This window comes from Alligator mississippiensis, chromosome 8 (assembly GCF_030867095.1).
Source record: "Alligator mississippiensis isolate rAllMis1 chromosome 8, rAllMis1, whole genome shotgun sequence".
NCBI lineage: Eukaryota > Metazoa > Chordata > Crocodylia > Alligatoridae > Alligator > Alligator mississippiensis.
The window spans coordinates 12,882,529-12,903,316 of record NC_081831.1 but is presented as its reverse complement, the minus strand read 5'-3'; the positions used below and the strand labels follow the sequence as shown (position 1 = coordinate 12,903,316).

General features: G+C 46.3%; 2 protein-coding genes across 9 annotated transcripts in view; one reads left to right on the top strand and one right to left on the bottom strand.

Annotated features, from left to right (window-relative positions):
- The window catches only part of RECQL5 (RecQ like helicase 5), a 48,535-nt gene that overhangs the window by 19,195 nt on the left and 8,552 nt on the right, over positions 1-20,788 (top strand). For all 8 annotated transcript variants that reach the window (XM_014601915.3, XM_014601916.3, XM_019494297.2 and 5 more), the window contains one exon: positions 19,643-19,870. In XM_014601915.3, the coding sequence (XP_014457401.1) occupies positions 19,643-19,870 (228 nt within the window). The remainder of the gene's footprint in view (positions 1-19,642; positions 19,871-20,788) is intronic.
- On the bottom strand, positions 1,241-13,480 carry SMIM5 (small integral membrane protein 5). Its single transcript, XM_006269247.4, has 3 exons — positions 13,304-13,480; positions 4,150-4,306; positions 1,241-2,489 (listed from the first exon to the last, which is right to left on the bottom strand). Exons 2-3 carry the CDS (start codon positions 4,274-4,276, stop codon positions 2,368-2,370), a joined length of 249 nt encoding a protein of 82 aa, XP_006269309.1. The 5' UTR covers positions 4,277-4,306; positions 13,304-13,480; the 3' UTR covers positions 1,241-2,367.

The following is a 20,788-nucleotide window of genomic DNA, read 5'->3' as shown; positions in this document are numbered from 1 at the left end:
ACCTCCATGATTGTGAAGCATCTCTCAGGGGAATTCTGTTCATTTCTATAGCAGACATTATCTTGCTAGGCTTAAGAAAGAAATAGGGGCTGTTTAGTCATCAGTGTGCCAAGGTTTGTGTTTTGGTATTATTTAAAAACAAAAGGCCTGTTTGAGTCGATCCCAAGAGAAGAATGTGTTTGACTCCCTGTATCACCTTGGCAAGTCACTTAATTTGCCTGTGCCTCAGCTTGCCCCACCAGATAGGTGGGAGTAGTAATATTAATCTGCCTCGTGGACCATGCACAGGTTATTGTACCAATGCCTGTAAAGCCCTATGAAAAGTGCATCATTCATGTGAATGTTTGCTGTGATAAATTGATGTGAAATTTTGAGCTTAATTATCCTGTTGATTAGTTACGAGGAGACCTTTGCATCTACTAACAAGATAGCCAGCCTCTATCTCTGGCTATCTTTTTGGTCTCAGTATAATTTTTAGTATGTTGCCATCTTACAGTGGTGGCCTGTCAAGTTGGGTCCAAAACTTCTTGCGCAGAAGCATCCTCCTCTTCTTCCAAAAGGCAGGGGGGTTGGAGATGCGTGCATGTGCGTGCAGTTTTAGTGTAGCGGTGGTGTGCTCTCTGTGTGTGTAGAGGGCGAGGGTATGATTCCCTGCCTTATTCCAAGCATTTCTCCTTATTGTGGGCAACTCTGTAGCTCCAGAATTATTCCAAAATATAAAAAGGGAATAAGATTCAAAATAAGTAAATTATTCCATGTGAATGTGCTGCAACTTCTTGCTCTTCAAAGAATATATAGCATTCATTTAAATCACCTTGAATGTTGGGTTTGGTTTGTTTTTTTTTGGTAATGTAGTTAAGGGATTCTTTTGAATAGCTTTCTGTTTTTCATTGTCCCCTTTAATGGCAGCATCCAGCATTGTTAAACAAGCTGTGTATTTAAAGCTGTGTAATTCAGCATGCTTTTAGCTGAACTCTGAGGCTGTAAATGCGCAGTGTATTTGTTTCAAAATGCCAAGTATAAGCAGAAGGCAGCTTGTTTCCACTCGTAACTACAAATTAGCTTGTCTTTAATTTCTCTTTACAGCGATCTGTCCGTAAGGCAGTGTAATTGTGGTAAATAACTACTGTGCTTTCTATCCTCAGTTACCAGTGTCCTGCCCAATGCCACCGGCCTGTCCCCTTACTATTCCTATCTTGACGTTTGCTCGGGGATATAAACCAAATGTACACACAGTGGCTGAAGTGTTGAAAAGGGATTTATTTGCACTGTTAATTTTAGCTATGCATCCCATTCCTGGCATTGCCACTTGTCTGGGTTCCATCTCTCAGCTGCTGCATGTATGTATTGAATTAACACTGCCCTTGCTGTCTGTTTTTTTTCTCTCAAATGAGGCTGTATGTGTGTGCACGTATATCTACCTTAAGCATAATATTTGCTACCTCTAATATAAATGGCACCCAGTGCAAGGAGCTAGAAACACAGCTCCCATATATAGTAATGGGGAATGTTGTCATTCCCCATGCACTGTACTGAATATTCACCCTGCAATATGCAGAAAAAGCACAATAATTTTTTAATGGAAGACAAGGAGCTAAATATGTAGCAAAAACTTTCTTGGTGGCAGAGCAACTAAATAAAATAACACTCTGTTGGTGGGCTTTCCCCTCTTGCCTTCATCCTTCTGTATATGCTGGATATTGCATATAGTCCAACTGTTCTCCTTTTTGGCAGTCTTCATGTCTTTGTAACACTGAGAAAAGTAGGGAGCATTTGCCAGCCATGTTCCCTGTCTCTGAGCTCGCATGCCAGCCACGTCATGCTATGTTTTGAGTGCATGTCTCTGTTAAACCCCACTGGGCTTTAAATATGAGTAGGACTCTGAGGGGTGCTGAGTCCATGCACTTCCCAATTTTATGTCAGCAGGAATTGCTGGTGTCTGGCATCATCATTGGTGAAGAGGGCAAGAGACCTTCATAAGCCCATGCCAGGCTGCACATGGCCTTTGTCTCTGTTCACTGCTCTTTGCTTACAAAGATACTTTGCTGCCTGCCCAGCTGTGCTGTCCTCTTCAGACAGACTGATGCTTTCCCACCCTGTCTGTCTGTCTTCTTGGTAGTATGTTTCTGTCTATAGAGACGAGCATGTTGGAACACTGCTCCCTATGTGGCCACATCCGAGCCAGGCAGAGGTCACTGTAGAAAAGCCTAGTCTGATCTGTGGTCCATTTTCCTCCTTTGCTCTGAATCTTCATTAACACTCCTGCTCCCCACCTGTTTGAGGGAATGGGGAGTCCTTTGCATGTGATTCAGCTGCGGTGTCTGGCCATGCCCTTTTGCAGTAGATTTCCCTTTTTCTGGATGCATTTTATGCATGGGAAAATGGCCGGACTTGGATCTTCCTGCCTCTTCGTTCAGAACCTCCGTTGCAGCCACAACAGTGACTGCAGCAACAGCTGCAGGCTATGATCATCAGTGACAACACGGTAACTGGAGAGAGACACAAAAGTATTTGCTCATGAGAATAAGAAAATAAATGGACTTGGTAGGGCACAGAACAGGGGCAACACTTCTCTGAAGTTACAAAGAGCAAATAGTGTGAAGGTCAGATTTCTGGGCAGGTAGAGAGAGGTTGTGGGGAAATGACATGAACTTACCAGTAAGAAAGACAATAACATTTATACAGCATCTCTCAGTCCGCTCTGTCCCATATGGTTTTGCAAACTGTGGCCTCAATAGTGCAGTCATTGCCCATGCAAAATACCCATTGCCAATGCTAGACTTTCACAGTTGGAAGGGCTGGCATATTCAATCATGGGTGCAGCTATCTGGGGTGAGAGCTGTGTAGTGTCATGGCTTTACAGGGTGGAAAGGGAAGAAGATGAAACTAAACAAGGGAGTTTCTAGATAGGCAGTGCTGAAATTTTTAAGACCGCAGCGTTAGCAGCCCATTACTCAGGAAAAGTGCAGTTAGTGATAGCAGGGACTCAGGACCTTGGGTTTCTGTTTCTTCTGAGCTGGTGGCTCAGACTAGTGTGTGTGTGTGTGTGTGTGTGTGTGTGTGTGTGTGTGGATATAGATATATAGATGGTATTATACACACACACACGCTCTGTGTGTGTGTGTGTATAATAGTATAGTATACTGTGTGTGTGTCTATAATATATATAAAAAATAGTATAGTATACTATAATGTGTGTGTGTGTGTGTGTGTGTGTGTGTGTGTGTTTTTATTTGCCTGTTGGCCAAGCTTCTATGAAAGTCTCAAACATGGGGTTTACTTCTTTAAAATCAAAGAGCCAAACTGCCAGCATCACTTGCTGCAAGTGATGGTCAGGATGGGGAGGAGACCTGTTACCTGTAGCTACAGGAGAAAAGGGCGATGCACTGAATCCTATAACACCCTGTGTGTGTGCTCCCTTGAGCAGTCAGCTCCCGGGCTGCCAGAGAACCTGACCCCATCAGGAGGCCAGTTTGCTTATACCAAACAGGTGTGTCTGCTTCTAAATTCCAGGTAGGGGAGGAATCCCTTTGTGACAGATGCACACACCCTTTCTTTTGGCATTCAAGCAAAGTGCAGACCTCAGTTCTTCACTCTGGGCTGCTTTGTCTTCCTGCTGTTTAAAACAACTTTCTCCCCCGATCGCAGAGCTGTTTGTTTCCTTCCTGCTGATCTGTGACTGGGGGGCTGTACGAGCTGACCTCTCCAAGGGGAAGGGTAGATTTCCCCTCGCATGAGAAGAATGAATGCCTCCCTCCTAAAGTGTCTTTGTTGAGCTAGGCACCTGACTGATGTGGACAGACCTGAGCATCTTGCTTTGTAGCAAGAGGAACTAACACCATTCTTCAAATACGGTTTCCTCAAAACGTTGACATTTGTGGTGGCTGAGGCATACCCACAGAGGTAGCAAGAGTGCTTCCCATTAAAGCAGCACTGAAGTGGAGTGATGTGGAAAAAGCTTGTGTAGCATCCTGCGTATTACAATTCATTTAAATCGGGATGGGTCAATGGGAGGTGGCAACTGTCCTACAGAAGAGCTGCAAAACACGTGGCCTCTGGAAAGGCATCAGGACAGCCTGCCTCCCTGAAAGAGCCCCGAAGTTCAGGCATCAACACCCACCTGAGCCCAGCACCCTTCCACCTACTTACCAATAAACAAGAGAATGACCACAAATGTTGCAATCTCCACCGGCTCGGCCTTGGGCAGCTTCTGAAGCTTCAGCAGAAACTTCTCACCAATCACTTGTATTTCCTTCAGAAAGCCCTCGGAGGACATCCTGGCCAGGACCGTCCGCTCTTTGTTACTCTGAAGAAAAGCCAGAGAGAGAGCGAGAGCTTGTGAAACACTTTGCTGTCAGTTTGCTAACACTAAGGGAACAGCTTCCTTGATGGAGCGAATGTGGGACTGCAAGTAAGACTAGTTGGTCTGGTCTCAGCCGTTCCTCCTCTGCGGAGGAAGAGCGGTGCACATTCTGATGTTGTTTTCAGCTGAAGCTGGCTCTGTCTTGAATCGGTCTCTGGGTAGATTTTTCCATCTGGGGTTGTCTTCTCTGCTTATTAAAAGCCAAGAGACCTTTTTATGTATAGTTGGACAAGGGCAAAAATAGAGGTGTCCCAAGGACAACCTGACAGAGAGCACGACATCAAAGTGTGTTGACTGCTAGCCAAGGTCTTAGGGTTTTTTCCACCTGGGGGGAAGGACAAGCAAGCCAAAAGCTGCTGTTTTTTCTTGATTTCCTATCGTCTAAACTAATTTCTCCAAAAATAAGTTGACTTTTTGACTTCCCAACCTGAGACCCTTCTGTTCCAGATGATGTCCCTGTGGTACATCCCCTAAATCCTTTTCCAGTGTAGGCTATAACACCTGTTCCCTTTTTTAAAGCTTTTGTAGTTCTTGCTACCACAGGACTCCACCTAAGAGCTTCCACTACCCCAATATCTCTTTATATAATTATTCTCAGACTGCAGCTAGCCAAATGTGACGGTGTCAAGTAATGCTGAGAGTGGATTGATCCATACCCATCTGGGACACGTGGATTCTTTGCGCGATTGCTGTTGTTGGTATCCCACTCTGGTCACAAAGAGACCGGGAAGTTTCCAATAAAAAGACAAACATCCTGCAGATAAGAAATACCAGCAGACTCCTCTAAGGGTTTTTTTGGGGGGTATAATCCAAAATATGAATTTCTTACAGAGTTCCCATTGCTTCCTGCACCTGATGAGTTACATGTAGCTCTGTTTGACCACACCTGTACTAAAGTGGGTATGCAGAGGGGAATTGTGCCCACTGTGTGAGGGCAGGAGTGCAAAAGAAATGCCTCTACATCTGTTCTGACTTCCGAACCCTGTGTAGATGGTTCTTGCCCTCCTCCCGTTCTTATCCTCCTATAATTGTCAGGCTCGGAGAGAGAACTTGTTGGGAGGAGAACTTATTATTGATAAAGTCAATAATATTTAGTGAAGAGAAGGCTGAGAGGTGATCATGTGGTTGTCTGCAAACTCAATGGGGGGGTGGTCAGCAGGGAATAGGGGATACTCTGTTTACCAGGGCATCCCTTGGGGTTACTAGAAATAATGCCCACAGACTAAAGGAGAGTAGATTCAGATTGGACATCAGGAAGAAATTCTTTATGGTGAGGGTTGCCAAAATCTGCAATAGACTTCCAAGGGAGGTGGTGCTTTCCCCTACCTTGGAGGTGTTCAAGAAGAGATTAGACAGGCACCTACTCGGGTTATTTAACCCCAGCGCTCTTTCCTGCCTAGAGCAGGAGTTTGGACTCGATGATCTACAAGGTCCCTTCTGACCCTAGAAATCTATGAAAGTCATATTTGTGTATGGCAACATTTTTAAATACAAGCCTTCGGTTACAGCCACAGTCTTTCCCAGCATGCTGTGTGTGAACAGACTATTTGGGGATATATTTGGGGATATATGCACCCTCATAAGGTTGCCAGGGAACAGTCTGGGCTGGTGGCTGGTAAAGATAACCCATCTTAGTAACAAACAGCACCAAGGAAATTGTGGGATTTTCGCTCTCACCGTGCCTACCAGTATTGGCCGCTGCTTCTGTGTATGGCAGGAGCTGGGACATGGGATTGAATGAACCCTTATACCATCATTCATCTTATGCTGGTGCTTTATGGGAATCTCCTGTTGCAACTTGATTTTTAACTTTCTCTTTCCAATGGCAATTTTAAAGCAAATGCTTTAGAATAATGCTTCCAAAGTAAACCCAGTCACTTCACACTACCCCTTTTTGCTTTGACTCCTCAAACAATTAGATGTTTAAGGTTCAGCCTTCATTGCGCTTAGAACAATTATCTGGCAGAGATCTTGGCTGCTCCTTTGTGTGCTGGATTTAAATGTATTTTACTTGGCAGTCTAGGATTTTGAACATGGAAGAAATCCACAGATTTGTTCCTTAAACCCAGACTGCAGAGGCTAGGGAGGACAAATTAAAATCAGCTGGTGTCCAGGGAGCAGAGGCAATCCATGTGGGAGGCAGGCCAGGCCCATCGGGGAGAGCTCTGTGCTGCTACATGGGCCAGCGCAGCTGTGGCCTTGTGACCTGTAAAGGCCATTTCAAAAGCCAGGGGTAAAGATTTCTTGCTAGAAATGATATCCAGGCCCAGAGCAGCTACTTCCTCCCGCCTGCACAGAGCTGTGCGAGCCTTTATCTCTCCCAACAGAGGGTGCGGGGAAGAGGTGAAATTCTCTGTGTTCAGCTTTTGGCCGTAGAAGTAAAACATTTGACTTGTCGACTCCAGCGTTCTTAGATGCCTCCCATATGCCCCTTTCCCCGCAGGTGTTGTCTTTCTGTCTAGGAGACCCCACAGCCGGTGGTCTCCCAGTAACATTTTCCTGCCGGGCCCTGGGCTGGGGAGAGAGCTCTAAGCATATGAATTGGGCCTCAGGGTTTTCATATGAAGTAGAAAATTGCTGATTTGGATGGGTGTGACGATTCGTGGTTTAGCACAAGATCCAGTTTAAAAAAAGGGTGACAGAAGCTTCTGGTGGTTTTCTTCTAAAAAATGGGCATTCCTTTGGTCAGGCTATCAATAGCATTTTGAGTGAAGAAGTCCCATTTGTTCCAAAAATACCCAGAAATGCTGGTTTTTGGGTTGTTGGGGGTTTTTTTAAATCTTGGTATACTGGATACTTTTTGGGGAGAGAGCTTGAGCCTGCAGACAGAGGTGCAGTCTGTCGTACCAGCAAGGCTATGAATAGCAGTCTACTCAACTGCCCACCTCCTAGCCAAGCAGCTGGCTCTAGAAACTCACCTTGTTTCCGGATGTCTGGACTCTCAAACCTAGACCTTTGCAGAAGGGCAGATAACGCTCCTTCCCAAGCCCTTCCCTTTCCACTTCCTGCGCATCTTCCCGAATCTCTCTGTGTTCATGTTTCTTGTATCTCCCCTTCCAGGAATGATATCACTTGTTTGCTCAGAAGTAACCTCACTTATGCCCTTTGAATTCAGTGGAGCCAGGATTTTGCACTTAGAAACTGGTACTTAGCAAGGGCTGGTTCTGTTGCTGGGCCTGCTGCCCAGCTAATTTTGCTGTGTAACCTTGAACAAGTTGAGTGACCCCCTCTGTACCTCAATTTCCTTGCTGGTAAAATGATGAGGATAATGATACTTGCAGACTTTCCCAGTTTGATTGATTATAAGGCTTAATTCATTATTTTAAAGATCAGGCTTATTTTCTCAGACAAGCTTCAAAAGGTCCTCATCTCTTTTGGTGCTGAAGATCGGGGCAAAGGCATCAGTAGTATAGTTGTTAAAAAATGGCCCGTCTCTTTGAATGAAGCAGTTCCACTGCACTGTTCTTGTTTGCAGAAGATAAAACCCCTTTGGCCATGGTTTCTCTCCGATTCTAGAGGCGTCATTTCCAGAAGGCATGAAACCCCCGCCGGACTACCTGTTTACTTTCTAAGACCAGAATGTCATCCTAGCGGTTGAAGCAGTTGGAAATCGAGGTTTCGGGTCAATGGACTACGCGGCCTTGGACAAGTCAGCCTTTCTGCCGTTGTCGTCCTGTCTACCCATTTCTTTCTTTCTCTTTCGAGTGACCTCCCTCTGCTCATATTTGCAGCAGATGCTGATGCTCGTGTTTGGCAGGCAGGCATTTATGGTAAAAGGGCCAAAACTATAAAAGCAGAATGACTACAGGTCTCCTGGCTTTACAGCACAGCATATAATTAATATCTTTGACTTGGCCTTCACATAGCTCTAAATGAAGTTACAAAGGTATGGGATGAAGGGGAGAGGAGAGAGAGAACTTAAATTTTAAAAGCAGAGCCAAGACATCCCTGATCTACCTCGCAACATGCAGTTTGGAGCAGTCATATCAGCTTGGGCTAAAATGAGGGGTTCCAAGCATTTCCCCGTCTGACGGGTCATTTTTATCCAAATTCAAAATCACAAAGGCCTACAGTCTAGCCTATGGGATTGGAGCATCAGGTTCTCCTACCCATCCTGTGAGGAGGTGAAAGAGGTAAAGCAGATCCTTTCGGGAGGAAACGTAGAGATCAAAAGAGAAACGACCCACCGTGAGCTCAAGGCGTTAGTCTTTGTTTTGGAAAGCGTGTGTGCTGTATTTATCTGGAAGGACCTCCAGCGATTTTTAGCACGTGCTGCCTAGCTGCAAGATGAGTTTATCATACTAGCGCAGCGAGCTGCTCCCTGGTGGAGCAGGCTGTCGCGCCGCTGATTAAGGTTAGAGCAGTTTCCCAGAAAATGCTTCGTAGTTTTTTTGTAGTGTTGACTCCTCCTGCAGCCCCTTTGGGGCAAAGCTGTGGAAATGCTCCTAATGGCCTTGAAGCTAAATCTTTTTTTTTTTTTAATGGACTCAAACCACATTGCAGTCCATAAATAAGTGACTGGACTTTCAGTATTCACAAACTCCCACAGCTCTTGCTGACTTGATTGGTATGTTTTGGTTTCTCAGCCAAGAAGATTTTGAGAATAGGGCCATTTAGTTAAATGGCTAACTTCAGGCACCTAAGGGTGAACATTTTAGCCAGAGTCTTTTGGTACCGAGAACCAGTTGTGTGCTGCAGCCTTCATTTCCACTATAAATCAACTAGAGTGCATGGCTGGATGTGGGCCAAGAGTAAAGGGGCTGAGAGAGGCTGGGTAATATGATGGACCATTCACTAGACTCCAGATTCTGGTCTCCACATTAAGCTGGTCATGGCTCCATTAGTAATATGGAATGAATGCATTTAAACGCTCTTCTCTCTTTCTCGGTCTCTCTGTTGGCTGGGTAGATGTATGTCGGGAGCAAGTGAGCTTAAATGTATTGCTGAGGGCTGAGCTACTGGGTTCGTTACAACCCTAACGATGTTTCAGCAGTGTCTTTTGGCATAAAGAGAGCAGAATCTCCTGTTTAAGGCACAGGACTAGGAGCCAAGATTTGGGAGGTGGGGAGGTTGGTTCTGTGCTGGCTGTGCCTTTGATTCACTGTGCAGCCTTGGGTAAGTCACTTAGCTATTCTGTTCCTCTACATCCGTCTCTGTAAAATGGGCAAACACTTCACAGTGGTGCGGTGATCAGTTTGCTAACCTGCGTGTGCATCCATGGCATGAAGTGCTCTGAGCTCTTTGGAAGGAAGGTGCTGTGAAAAGACCGTGCATCACTTTTATTCAGCTGTTGCAATAATGGAATGAAATAATCCTCTAACACAGACTGAGTCGGTAGCTACTTGTTATTCTGTGATCACTCTGTCTGATGAAGGGAAGAGTGCCCGAATTCCCCTCACCCCCTGCATTGCCTTGCATGTACTCACACTACCCTGACCCTGTTTTATCTGTCAAAATCCTCCTGACTTGAAACGTCTTCTTCCTCTTGGACTCGCTGCTGCTTTGGGGAGTCTGTGATTGTAGTCAAGCTGCTCCCAGCCCATATATTTCTAACACGACATTTCCTGGATATACAGATGCTTGATTATTATGACAACCATCTTCGTCATTGCCCATTCCCCACATTGGCAGCCTTCTGAGATCTAGTGGGTAGAGAGAAGTACGTGACTTTCTTCTAGGACCCATTGCCATTAGGTCGCACAAGATAAGCAGGACAAACTTGGGCCAGTGCACGTTTGGGGAAACCTCTGTGGAAGGCACAGGTGCTGTCACGATCGACTATGAGATCTTCCATGCATGGTCAAAAGATATGCTGTGCTGTTATGGGCAGTGGCCTTCAGGTGGGGCTTAATGTTGGTCTTGACCAACTGTGATCACATTTGCAGGAGGAGGGGGGCTTAACCCTGGTCTCATGCCCGAAGTCTAGGTCTACCAACTTGGTTACACTTCTTAATTTAAATGGATGGTCTCTTCTTCCTGTTCTAAAGCATTGCTAAATGGTAGATGGCATGATGGCAGTAGATCAGGTAATGCCTGTTTATCGTTTGTACATTAAGTTTGTAACATGCTTTGAGATGAAAGGGGCTACAGAAATGTCATATTATCACTGGTGTGCACGGTGTCCACCCTATTGCTAATGCTGCTTTTGCTAGTATGGATGTAGTTGACCTTCATCGTGAACCTTAACTATAACTCGCAGCAAGTCCCCTTCTCCCCTCCCCTTTTTCCTATAGCAGGAGTGGTTATGACCAGTCAGACCTACAATTCACTTCCTGGGGAGGTAAAATTGTTCCCAGTATTAAAGAATTCAGCTTTTAGCCCCACACCCCCAAGTTGGCTAACTGCAGTTTTGTTTCCTGGGAAGAAAGCTTTGACCTTTTCACCCGTCTTAAAGAATCTGTCACCTTCATCTTTATCTTGGAAAACAGCATAGACTGGCAAGGTCCCCATGTAGCAAAGCTGCTTGGCAATCTAAATAGTCTACCGTACTGAAGGCAGATACATCGGCTGCGACACAGATGCTTCACCCCTGCCCCAACCACCTACTGTTTAACTCATGTGAGGCAACCCTGGGACGGAACTGAACCTCTGGAAGCATCAGTCCAGAATTTGAAGTGGATGTTGCCACCACCGAGGAATGAACTGCTATAAACCTCATCAGGACCTTTTGACCCTTTCCAGTTCATCCCTGCCACTGGTCACAAGCTTGCTGAATCCTCATGATAAGTCATTATAGCTTCTGTCTTGCAGAATAGGAAAGTTGAGTCACAGACGGGTGCGGCTTGTCCACAGAAAGGCCAAATGCCATTAAAACAAAACCTTTGACTGTCTCAAGTGAGGCCTCTCTGATGCACATTCTCCAGTAGCTTTCTGATAAGTCTGGCTTCATGTCTCTCTCCAGACCTCCGAAGCTGCACAAAGTTAGCTTGGGCTTTGAAATAGGCCGTTTACTGTAGCAGGTGTTGCTGAGTAGAGGGGTTGGGAAATCCAGGAAGTTGAAGCCCTTACTGCTGGTGTCTTGAGAGAAGCAATTTTAAGCCACAAGCATGTTGTGTTGCTGAAGCAGCTGGCAGCATGGTGACGAGCACTAGCTTGTGTCACGCCAAGGGCATCAGCAGGCGCTGTCCTACGCCCAGCCCTGCCAGGACATCTCAGTTCTGTCCTGCAGCTCCTCTTCTGTGTCCAGAGCAGACTGCTGGCTGTTCAGGCTTTATGGTGTGGAATAGGGATATTTAGAAAATTCTTTGTACCACTGAGTCCCCAGCAACTGCTGTTTTCGAACTTGGTTTTTCTTTCTGGCTAAGAGGCCTCTGTTTGCCATGACAGATGTAACAAAAGCCATGCCCTGCTTTCCTCCTTTCCAGACACATGTTTCGTATTGCATGGTTTCCCCTCTGGTGTTGGATAAGCCCCCAGCCAAAAAAAACCTTCAAGATTTTCACTGGCCAGAAAAACTTGGCCTGTTTCTCTCTTCACTCCCCCTGTGTTTTGTTTTTTTCGTTGTTTTGGAAGCCATCTTAACCGTAGTGCGTTAAAACAGCCTCGCACGTAAACTGCAAGCCCTTCCAGGGGAGCGTGGGGCTCCTCCCGCGAGGCTTTCCAAGTCAGACCAAACTGGTGATGTGAAGCACCCGTGAGTGGCTTGCGTTACGCAAGTGCTTCTAGTTTCCTCTTTGCACAACAGGCGTGCTGAACGATAGACCACCCCATCCAAGTGAGCAGGATCAAGAGAGACGCAAAAGTACGTGAGCCTTTCCATTCCTCTCTGTGAATCTTCAGGGGCGGGCAGCAGACCCGACTGGAGGGATTAATTGGCTGTCTGCCTCTCTCCTTGTTTGTAAACAGCTGAAAGCCTGTGCCTCATCCGGAAAAAGGCACTTTGTCAGCTGCACTAAGGCTTGCGAAACCTTCCAAACAGCTTTTGCATTAATTGGCTTCAGATGGAGCAGTAAAGGGATTTATTTGATCACATCTCTTTGCAGCAATAATCAGTAGTTCAGCGAGAGGAAGCCTCGGTATCAAGAAGCCAGGCTGGCTCCAAGTTATGCTCCTGTGTTTCTTTTGGGGTCGTCTTCTCCTTCCTCAAGCAGCATATTCAAGCCCCACAGTCTTGCCCTTAAATAAGACAGAGGCCCAGAGCCATGCATATACGCTCTGCCAAAACTGGGTTCCTCGTGTTGTTTTGGACATGGGACCCGAACGTGCTCCTGATCCTGTTGCTGATTTTAAATGCTTTCTCTCTTTAGAAGTCGCATAAAAGCTTTTCATGTATTTCCATCGGTCACAGATGCTTCAGTGAACTTGCACAGTAAGCTGGATCCCCTGAATGGGGTTTGTTTTCTGAGCTGTCTGCTTCTGAGCTTGGGAGAGGAAACTCGGCACCAGCTGGGACTTCTGATTAAAATGCCCGGGCTGGTGCTTGCTCTGGTTTGACGTGCAGCTACCGATCTCGGGAGGTCCAACATACGTTAATCAAGCAGGGGCATGGAACCAACTCTACCCTCCTGGGCCAAGGGGTAGTTATTTGGAAGATCTCTGCAAGGAATGACCCGGTGGCAGATCTGACTTGACAGCTAAAGCTAAAAACTCTGTGCTGGCTCAACACTCACATAACTCGCGTGGAGGAGTGTAGGCTTTTTGCTCATCAGCCCAAAGCTGTGCCCTCCTGTTGCAAGCAGCTAGTGACCGTGTACGCTGGGAGAGTAAGGCAAGTGTGTGCAGAAGCAGCTCCCTCACACCACAGCTGTGCCATTCAGCTTTCCTGACTTCTGTTAAAAGCTTCAGTCTCTCACCACCCTTCCCATCAAGCGTCTTTTCCAGGCAAGATCAGACTAGCAAGCTCTGCTCGGGGCTGATTGCCAAACTAAGTTACCTAAGCGTGAGCTACCCGCTAACTCAGCAAACCCTTCTGCTGAAATGCCCCGGTTGAATAAACCTTACCCCAGTGGTGCCAAGGAACGGTCGTCCTCCTCCTCTTGTGTTTTTGTTTTCTCTCTGCCGTCTGAAACTTCACGTCATCTCTCCCCCCATCCCGCCCCTCTCTGGCCTGTGCCTCTTTCCTCGTTGGGTTCCTCCGCTCTCGCTGACAGCCAGCTGCTGTCTGTGCCGGAGCACTTTTTGTTATTGGTCGTCCTGGAGATGTGAAGTTTCATATTACATATGTGCCGGGAAAGGAGGCGGGGAGAGAGACTCCAGGCAGAGCTTCAACGGGGCCGAACTCCGGAGGGCTCCAAGCAGCCGACACTTGTTGCACGTTTCCTGCGCGGTGCATCGTCCGACTACCATAGCCTCTTCCTTTTTATTCTAATTTAATCCCAGGTTTCCCAGAGCAGGGCTTGAACAAGTTTTTTCCTTGCAGTAGTTCTGTTGTATGCTAAAGCCATTAGCCTTTTTTTTTTCTTCTTCTTCACCTTTCCCAGTTTCTGATTTGGTTCCCAGGGGGGAAGGAGCTTTTCTTTCTCTGGTCCATGAATGTTGGAGATGAAATAACAGTATTTGAGCAGGAGAGGAAGGCTGATCCTTGTGGCCTGTTTGGTTCTGCCACTGACTTGCTGTGTGACTTGGTCAAGTCAATCAACTCCTGGATGCCTCAGTTTCCCCATCAGCATAAGTACTGCCGCTTCCTAGGTCCACCTTGCCTGGTATCCTGGGTCATAGAGTGGCAGAGAGCGGATGCTGAAAGGGAGGGTGAAGCTAGCAGTACTTCAAGGGAGCCTCATCCCTTGTCCTGGTCAAATGTCGACTGAGCCCTTCAGCTGGAAGGCCACATTTCTTTGTATTATGCATCAGGAGCAGAGGACCAGAAGAGGCTTCCTGGACTTTTGAGCCCAGTCTCCTGTGCTTGCAGGCAACTTTTAACCCAAGGATACCCTTTAATAGCCACTTCCAACCCTCCCAGACAAGAACAGAGCACAACACCCAGCCTATTTCCGGCACTGTAGATAAAATCAAGAGAGGTGAGGGCACTGCCAAGGCTTTGTTACTGCAACAACAGGGAACCTGGGGGTCCATGTATACTCGGGGGATCCATGGCCAAAGGGACCATGCCCCAGGCTGCAGAGGAAGCCAAACATTTCCCCGCTTCCCAGTCTGACCTACAAGATAAAAATCTTTTTGGCTTTGACATTTGGTATGTCCCTGAGCAGAAAGAACAAGACCTTCTAGCCAGGAATCGCTGGGTTTTCTAAATATCAGGAGGAGCAGCAGTGCAGCCCAGTCCAACAAAAACCCCCAAATCCACAGCCTTAAGCTGCGACCAGCATCCCAGTTCTTCGGGGAAAGGTGATGTCCCTTTTGCACAGAAGTCAATAGCATTCGTGAACGAATAAAAATCCTTCCTGGCCCAAATGGTGACCAGCAAAAGTCCCAAATTATGGGGTTACCAAACCACAACAGCTGTCTTCTTATCCAGACCTGAAGAGCGCGAACACCCAACTCCACCTCACACTGACTGATTGCCCTATCTTACCATCCCTTCCATAAACTTGTTCAGTTCTGTCTTAAAGTAGTTCATATTCCTTGTCCCCACCCCTTGGCATGGAAGAGTACTCCAGATCTTCACTCCTCTGGTAGTTAGAAATCTTCTAATTTCCAATCAAAATTGATTTGTAGCCAGTTTGTAACCATGTGATCTTGTGCCGACATGGTGGTTTTTTCAGCATAAAAAAAGCTTCTCTCCGAGATGCTCTATGAACGTGCTTGCAAAGTAATCGGATCCCCTCTCCATCTCCATTTTGCTAAATTAAATAAACCAATCTCCTTTTAATTTCACTGCAGAAGAAGAGGTTTCTATTCCGTTCTCTGAACTTGTTTAAGTTGATCTTTTCTGAACACTGTCACCATCATCTTTCTACTGGAGGAAGTGTATAAAATGCCTTTTGTGTAGCAAATGGCATCTAGCTAAATAATTTTTCCTATGTGACCATTCTGTGAACAGACTGTCTTGATGGCATACTCCATTTAGGGGCAATAGCTGCAAGTCCTAGCTCAACAGATCATGGGAGACTGTCTGTCATGTTGTACATACTGCCTTGAGAGCCCATTTGTTTTTAGAGGAAGACCTGTGCTCCCTTGGTAGATCGTTTGGTGAGTAGGAGGTTGAAACTTTATGCTATCTGCTTTTATCTGCTGCCGAAGAAGTCAGGGCACTAAACAGCTGTAAGTATCCACCCTCCTTCTTGTCTGCAGTGATGTTGTCAGCAGGGCGATTTGCAACTGAAACCCAATCAGTATTTGCTTGTCATTCTGGCCCTTAATACAAGGAGGGGGTAATTTAATATAATGAAAAATGACTGAACCTTGAAAAAGCTAAATGCATCTAGATGGCCTGTGGGATTCTTTCCAGGGGGAGATGAAGACTTCTCTGGATAGTTTGGGACATCTGACAGTGGAAGCTGAGATGATGGGCTTAAATTATCATCATATAGGCCTGTAGAGGGCTTTCCCACCATGGATAATGCACGGCAAGCGAGATATCTTCCTTCACATAAAGCAGTATGTTACTAGCAGCTACCAGAGGTTGTAGCGAAGCTCGAACACTTAGGTTTATATCTGCAGTAGGCAGATGAGGGATTGCAAATGTCCATTGAACGCTGGTGACTTCAAAGGCCCTCTGGACATAGTTGTATCATTCCCGCGAGAAATCTTGCACCTTGGTTCTACGGATTAAATCTACGTGAAACATCTTTCCTCAGTCGGTCGAACTGATGGGGGAGAGGGACCGTGGCCATCCACTGTGCGTGCCACAACCGACTCTGAGCTGAGCAGGAGGGGGGGGGGTGTCAGACTAATGAGAAAATAATGCCTCCCCTTGATTTTTAGGGAACAAAGGACTAAGTCGCAGCCGCCCTGTGACATTTCTGTAGCCATGTGGCCCTGGCTGGGCAGCCAGCTTCAGCAGTTCCTTTGGAAAGGCAGGGAAAGAGAATCAAATGCGTCTTCCCCCCCCTGCTGCCAGTTGTGAAAGGAACCCTTTCTTTGAATACAAGACCCAAAATGAATCAGTGCTGCTGTGCAGAGGGATATAAAGCTATCTTTGTAGTCGCCCTTCTATCCAGTAACCTGGACCGTACAGCACAACTGCTTCACTGTTCAGCCTGCTTTACCTGTGTAGCGCTGGCCTCCTCCTGACACATTTGCTCCGTTACTGGGGCACTGTGCTTGCCAGTAGCCTGCTGCTTTTTCTTATTCACCAGCTCCTGAGGTTTTCTTCTGCTTGATAAATTAACCCCCCTGGGCTGTGCTTGTTCGTGAACAGCCAGCCATTGTGTGGACCCTTTCTGAAATTCCTTGATCCACTTGCTACTCTTTAAATTCCTCTAGAGAAAGCAATCCTGTCTTGCTCCATGCACCTGTTTTTATAGCAGCTGCATTTTTGTCCCCATTTAGATCACTGGCATGTTCTGACCTGCCCCAGAGAGAGAGTTTCTTATGGAGCAGATTTTTCCTTGGATCCATTTCTTCTGCAACCATTCAGCAAATCGAGCTGCTCTGCCAACCCCAAGCACTTCTGGTAGAGAAGAAAATGCCCCATCTCTTGTAATTCAATAATTACCTTCTCAAATCATTTGTGTAAGGCTTGCTGAAGCTTGCTCTGCTTTGCAGGTGCCCCATGCAGCAAGTTTGCTGCAGCTGCGTACCAGACAGCAGAATTGTACTGTATGTCGTCAGCTGTTTGCAACTAGAAGGTGGAATTAGACACCAGCTGAAAATTCAAAGCACTTAGTATGCTTTACTCTCTAAGTTTGACAGTCATCTTGCCCTGTTTTTGTACAGTGCCTATCACTGTAGGGGCTTAATCAGGACAAGATAGGGTCCTAAAAAGCGTTACAAGGGGGGGTTGAGTAAAATCCCCATCAAAGTTTCCAACTGAAGCACAAGGAAGGAAATGGTTCCTCTTTAAAAAAAATATTTGCATTCTGCCTTTTCCTCTCTTTTATAGCCAAAGGAGCTCTGATCAAAACTTGTTAAATGTTTAGCTCTCGCTGAAGGGCTTTTCTTTTGACAAGTAGTTATAACTATTTGAATATGGCATCTCAAGAAAACTTCTCCAGCTGCATATTTCAGCACTGCCGGCTGTATATTCGCAATTAGCCAAATGTGTGCTGTTGGCATCAAAGGATGGCGGGGCCCACCTGGTACAACTTGAAAGACCTGTCAGTGACTCTCAAATGGGGTTAGAGCACAAAGCTTGCAGGACCGTGGTAGGGGAACTGTCAAACATCTGAACTTGTGTGTGGTTTCTCTGAGCAGTCAAATGCAAAATCTCCAGTAAGGCATTTTTGTTTCACTGCTGAGAGCCCAACAGTTCAGGAGACATGGAGATGAAGGTTCCTTTTAGACCAGCGGTTCCCGGTGCGGTGCCCGTGGGCACCATGGCACCCCCAGCAGTTTATTCAGGTGCTTGCGTGCATTTTCACGATCAGTAAAAATCATTATGCCAACAAATATTTTTTACTTAAATATTTTTGTAAGAAAAGGGAAGCTGCATTTTGAAGTTGCAGATCTCATGCAATTTTAAGTAATGGATGAGATGATCAGATTGATCTAAATTCTAAACATTATTATTCATATTGGTACCCGCCGCATTTTCTTTTAAATTCAAATGTGCCGTTGGACACACAAACGTTGGGAACGACTGTTTTAGACAAATTCAATCAGCAATTTATCAGAGACTACTGTTCCAGCAGCCCACTGTCCTCTTCCTATTCAAACCGTGGAGCACCAGTGTCAAAAACGGCGCAGGCAGAAGTACAGGATTTTCAAGGTGGCTGAGCTAGTGCTGTTGGAAATTCAACTTCTGCATTTCCCAACTCCTGCAGACTTTGTTATGGAGTCAAAGAGCCAGAACATCCATGTAGCACTGCTGAGCCGGGCTCTGGTAAACTCTTTAGAAGAGATGAAGCAACCACTTTGAATCCTGTCCTCTGGGTGAATGCTAATATGCCCGGTCTACTTTGAACTGTATTGTGATGTATATTAAAATAGTACTATAGGATCATAGGAAAGTAGGGCTGGAAGGGACCTTGCAAGGTCATCTAGTTCAGCCCCCCTGCTCAAGACAGTGTTATCCCGGCTAAACCAGTGTAGCCAAGTGTCTTTCTAACCTGCTCTTGAAAACTTCCAAGGATGGCGATTTCACAGTTTCTCTAGGTAGCCTATTTCACTGCTTAACCACCCAGGAGCTGAGTACGTGAGCTTACATACACCAGCGCACTTAGAGTTCTTCTCGGAGACGGTTGCATGTGCCCATGCATACGCTTGGCTTGTTCAACAGATTATGCCTGCCTTTTCAGCAAAAGGATTCTTGGGGGTGCTTTAAATCCTACTCCATGTGTGAGGCACATCATGTATTTTGTGCAGGGGTTGCTATCCACCCAACAGATATATGTTAGAATGACAAGTTGCTCTCGGGCATCTTATGGATAAACAGAGAAGGTTATAGGGAAAGAGCTACTCCTATACACAGGAAGCAAATTAGCTGATGTCTGAATGGGCTCTTATCTCCTTTTTAATTTTTGTATGCTGTTTTAGGTAACCCCCTTCATCTCCCCCTTTCCCAGTAGCCCTGGTCTGATTGCCCAGCTATTGTGATCTAACTTTAAAAAAAAAAATCTCCTTGCTCCCTGCCAGCTACAAATGACTTGTCTCTTCTCCCTCTTTCTCCAGCCAAATCGGATGGTGCCTTCACTAAGTTTAAGTGTGGGATGTTCTGGGTGTGGAATTTTTCCCATGCCTGTGTTGCCAGGGCGAATCTATCCGTGTTACTGTAACAGATTCATATCCTGAGCTTCTAAAGAAATGGCAGAAATCTTTGAAGAGTCTGGGAAAAATCTAGTTGCTGGTTCATAGAACTGGTTGCACGATATTGTGAGAGCAGAGGGGCTGGGGGTGGTTATTGCTTGTTTTTATGCTATTGGAGTCTTGGCCATGTTCTGGCCACCAGGATTTCCTAATCCAAAATGCATGCTAGCTGGGGGCAAAATTGCCCTGTCATCCTCTGCACCTCCTTTCTATGTGGTCTTGATCAGTTTATTGCTGCAATGTTTTTCTTTTGTACTTGGGGAAATATGTTGGCTTGGGCCATCTTCAGACCACGAGGCTGTAAAATGAACAGCTCATCAGCATGAGATCTGTAGATGTATCCAAAATCCTGCGGATGTGTGTACAAGTGATCTGGATGTGTATTATCTTGGACCCATCCTAACCTTTTAGGTTGTTGAAAGGGGGTGGCAGTTTGTTCTCAGCATATCCTGATCCCTTCCTCTCCCTTGTCCTTAGCTGTCGTCATGCTGCAATAGCAAAGTACTTCGGAGATGCCACCCCTCCTTGTAACAAGAGCTGCGATTACTGTAAGAACCCAGGAGCAGTGAAAAAGCAGCTGGACTCACTAGAGTGCTGCAGCAACAACTGGAGCAAAACCTGCATCGGACCTGCGGGTTCATCTCGGGGCACCTACGACCCGGAGCTGTACGAAGGAGGGAGGAGAGGCTACGGAGGCTTTGTCAGGTAGGCAGTTCAACAGCAGAATTTGATAGCTCGGCCTCCCTGAGACTGCAGCCAACTGTGCTGGAGAGAGTGGGGCCCCTCCTCGACTTCCCCTGCTGGCAGCCCAGCTGCTCCTGTTTTCAGCAGATGTTTGTGCGGCGTTTTCCTGTAACTTCTGGCATCGGGGACTGGAATTTCTTTTTCCGCCTGCTTTGGCTGCCTCCCTCGAATTTATGTCCCCAGGAGCCAGAAGCTGTTCTGGCTGACCCGAGAACAACTGACTGCCCTGTAGGAGGTATGGTGGTTCGGGGAACTGATCTAAAAAAGGTCTGTTTGAACTAGGCCACTAACCATTAGAGAGACTCCAGTCACACATTTAGGGCTTAGTCCTAGTATGGCCTAAGCGAGTTGCTTAACCTCTTTCTCTGTGGAAACATGGAGCCGTGGGGTGGAATCTGTGAAGTGCTATCACCGTTGGGTGCTGGTGCCAAGCACACACGAGGTATTTTTCCAGGCACAAAGGGATTTTGTGTTTAAATGAAAGGCGGGTAGCACTGAGGGGCTGCAGCTATTGTGTTGTCAAGCCTCGGTCCCTCCGCACTTCCACCTGTGCAGCTGTCTCTCAATCTGCAGCACTGTTTGTTCTTCATGCCTCTGGTGATCGGGAGCTGTTTGTTGCACTGTTGGCCCATTGATTTTTTGGTAGGCCTTTTAATGGAAGAAAATATTGTTCAACTTGAGGAGGGGTGGAAGAGGAAGCTTTAAAGGCCCAGGCAAATGAACAAGCTGCTATGAGGTGAATGAAGGAAAGGCTTTACAATGTATTGGCTACTCCATAGTAATTTCCCATGCGTGTCCTTTGACCCTTTTAGTCACTGAAAGGTAATCCGCAGTAGCACAGCCCTCAGTGGAAGTCTGCACACACGAGTATTTTTGGAA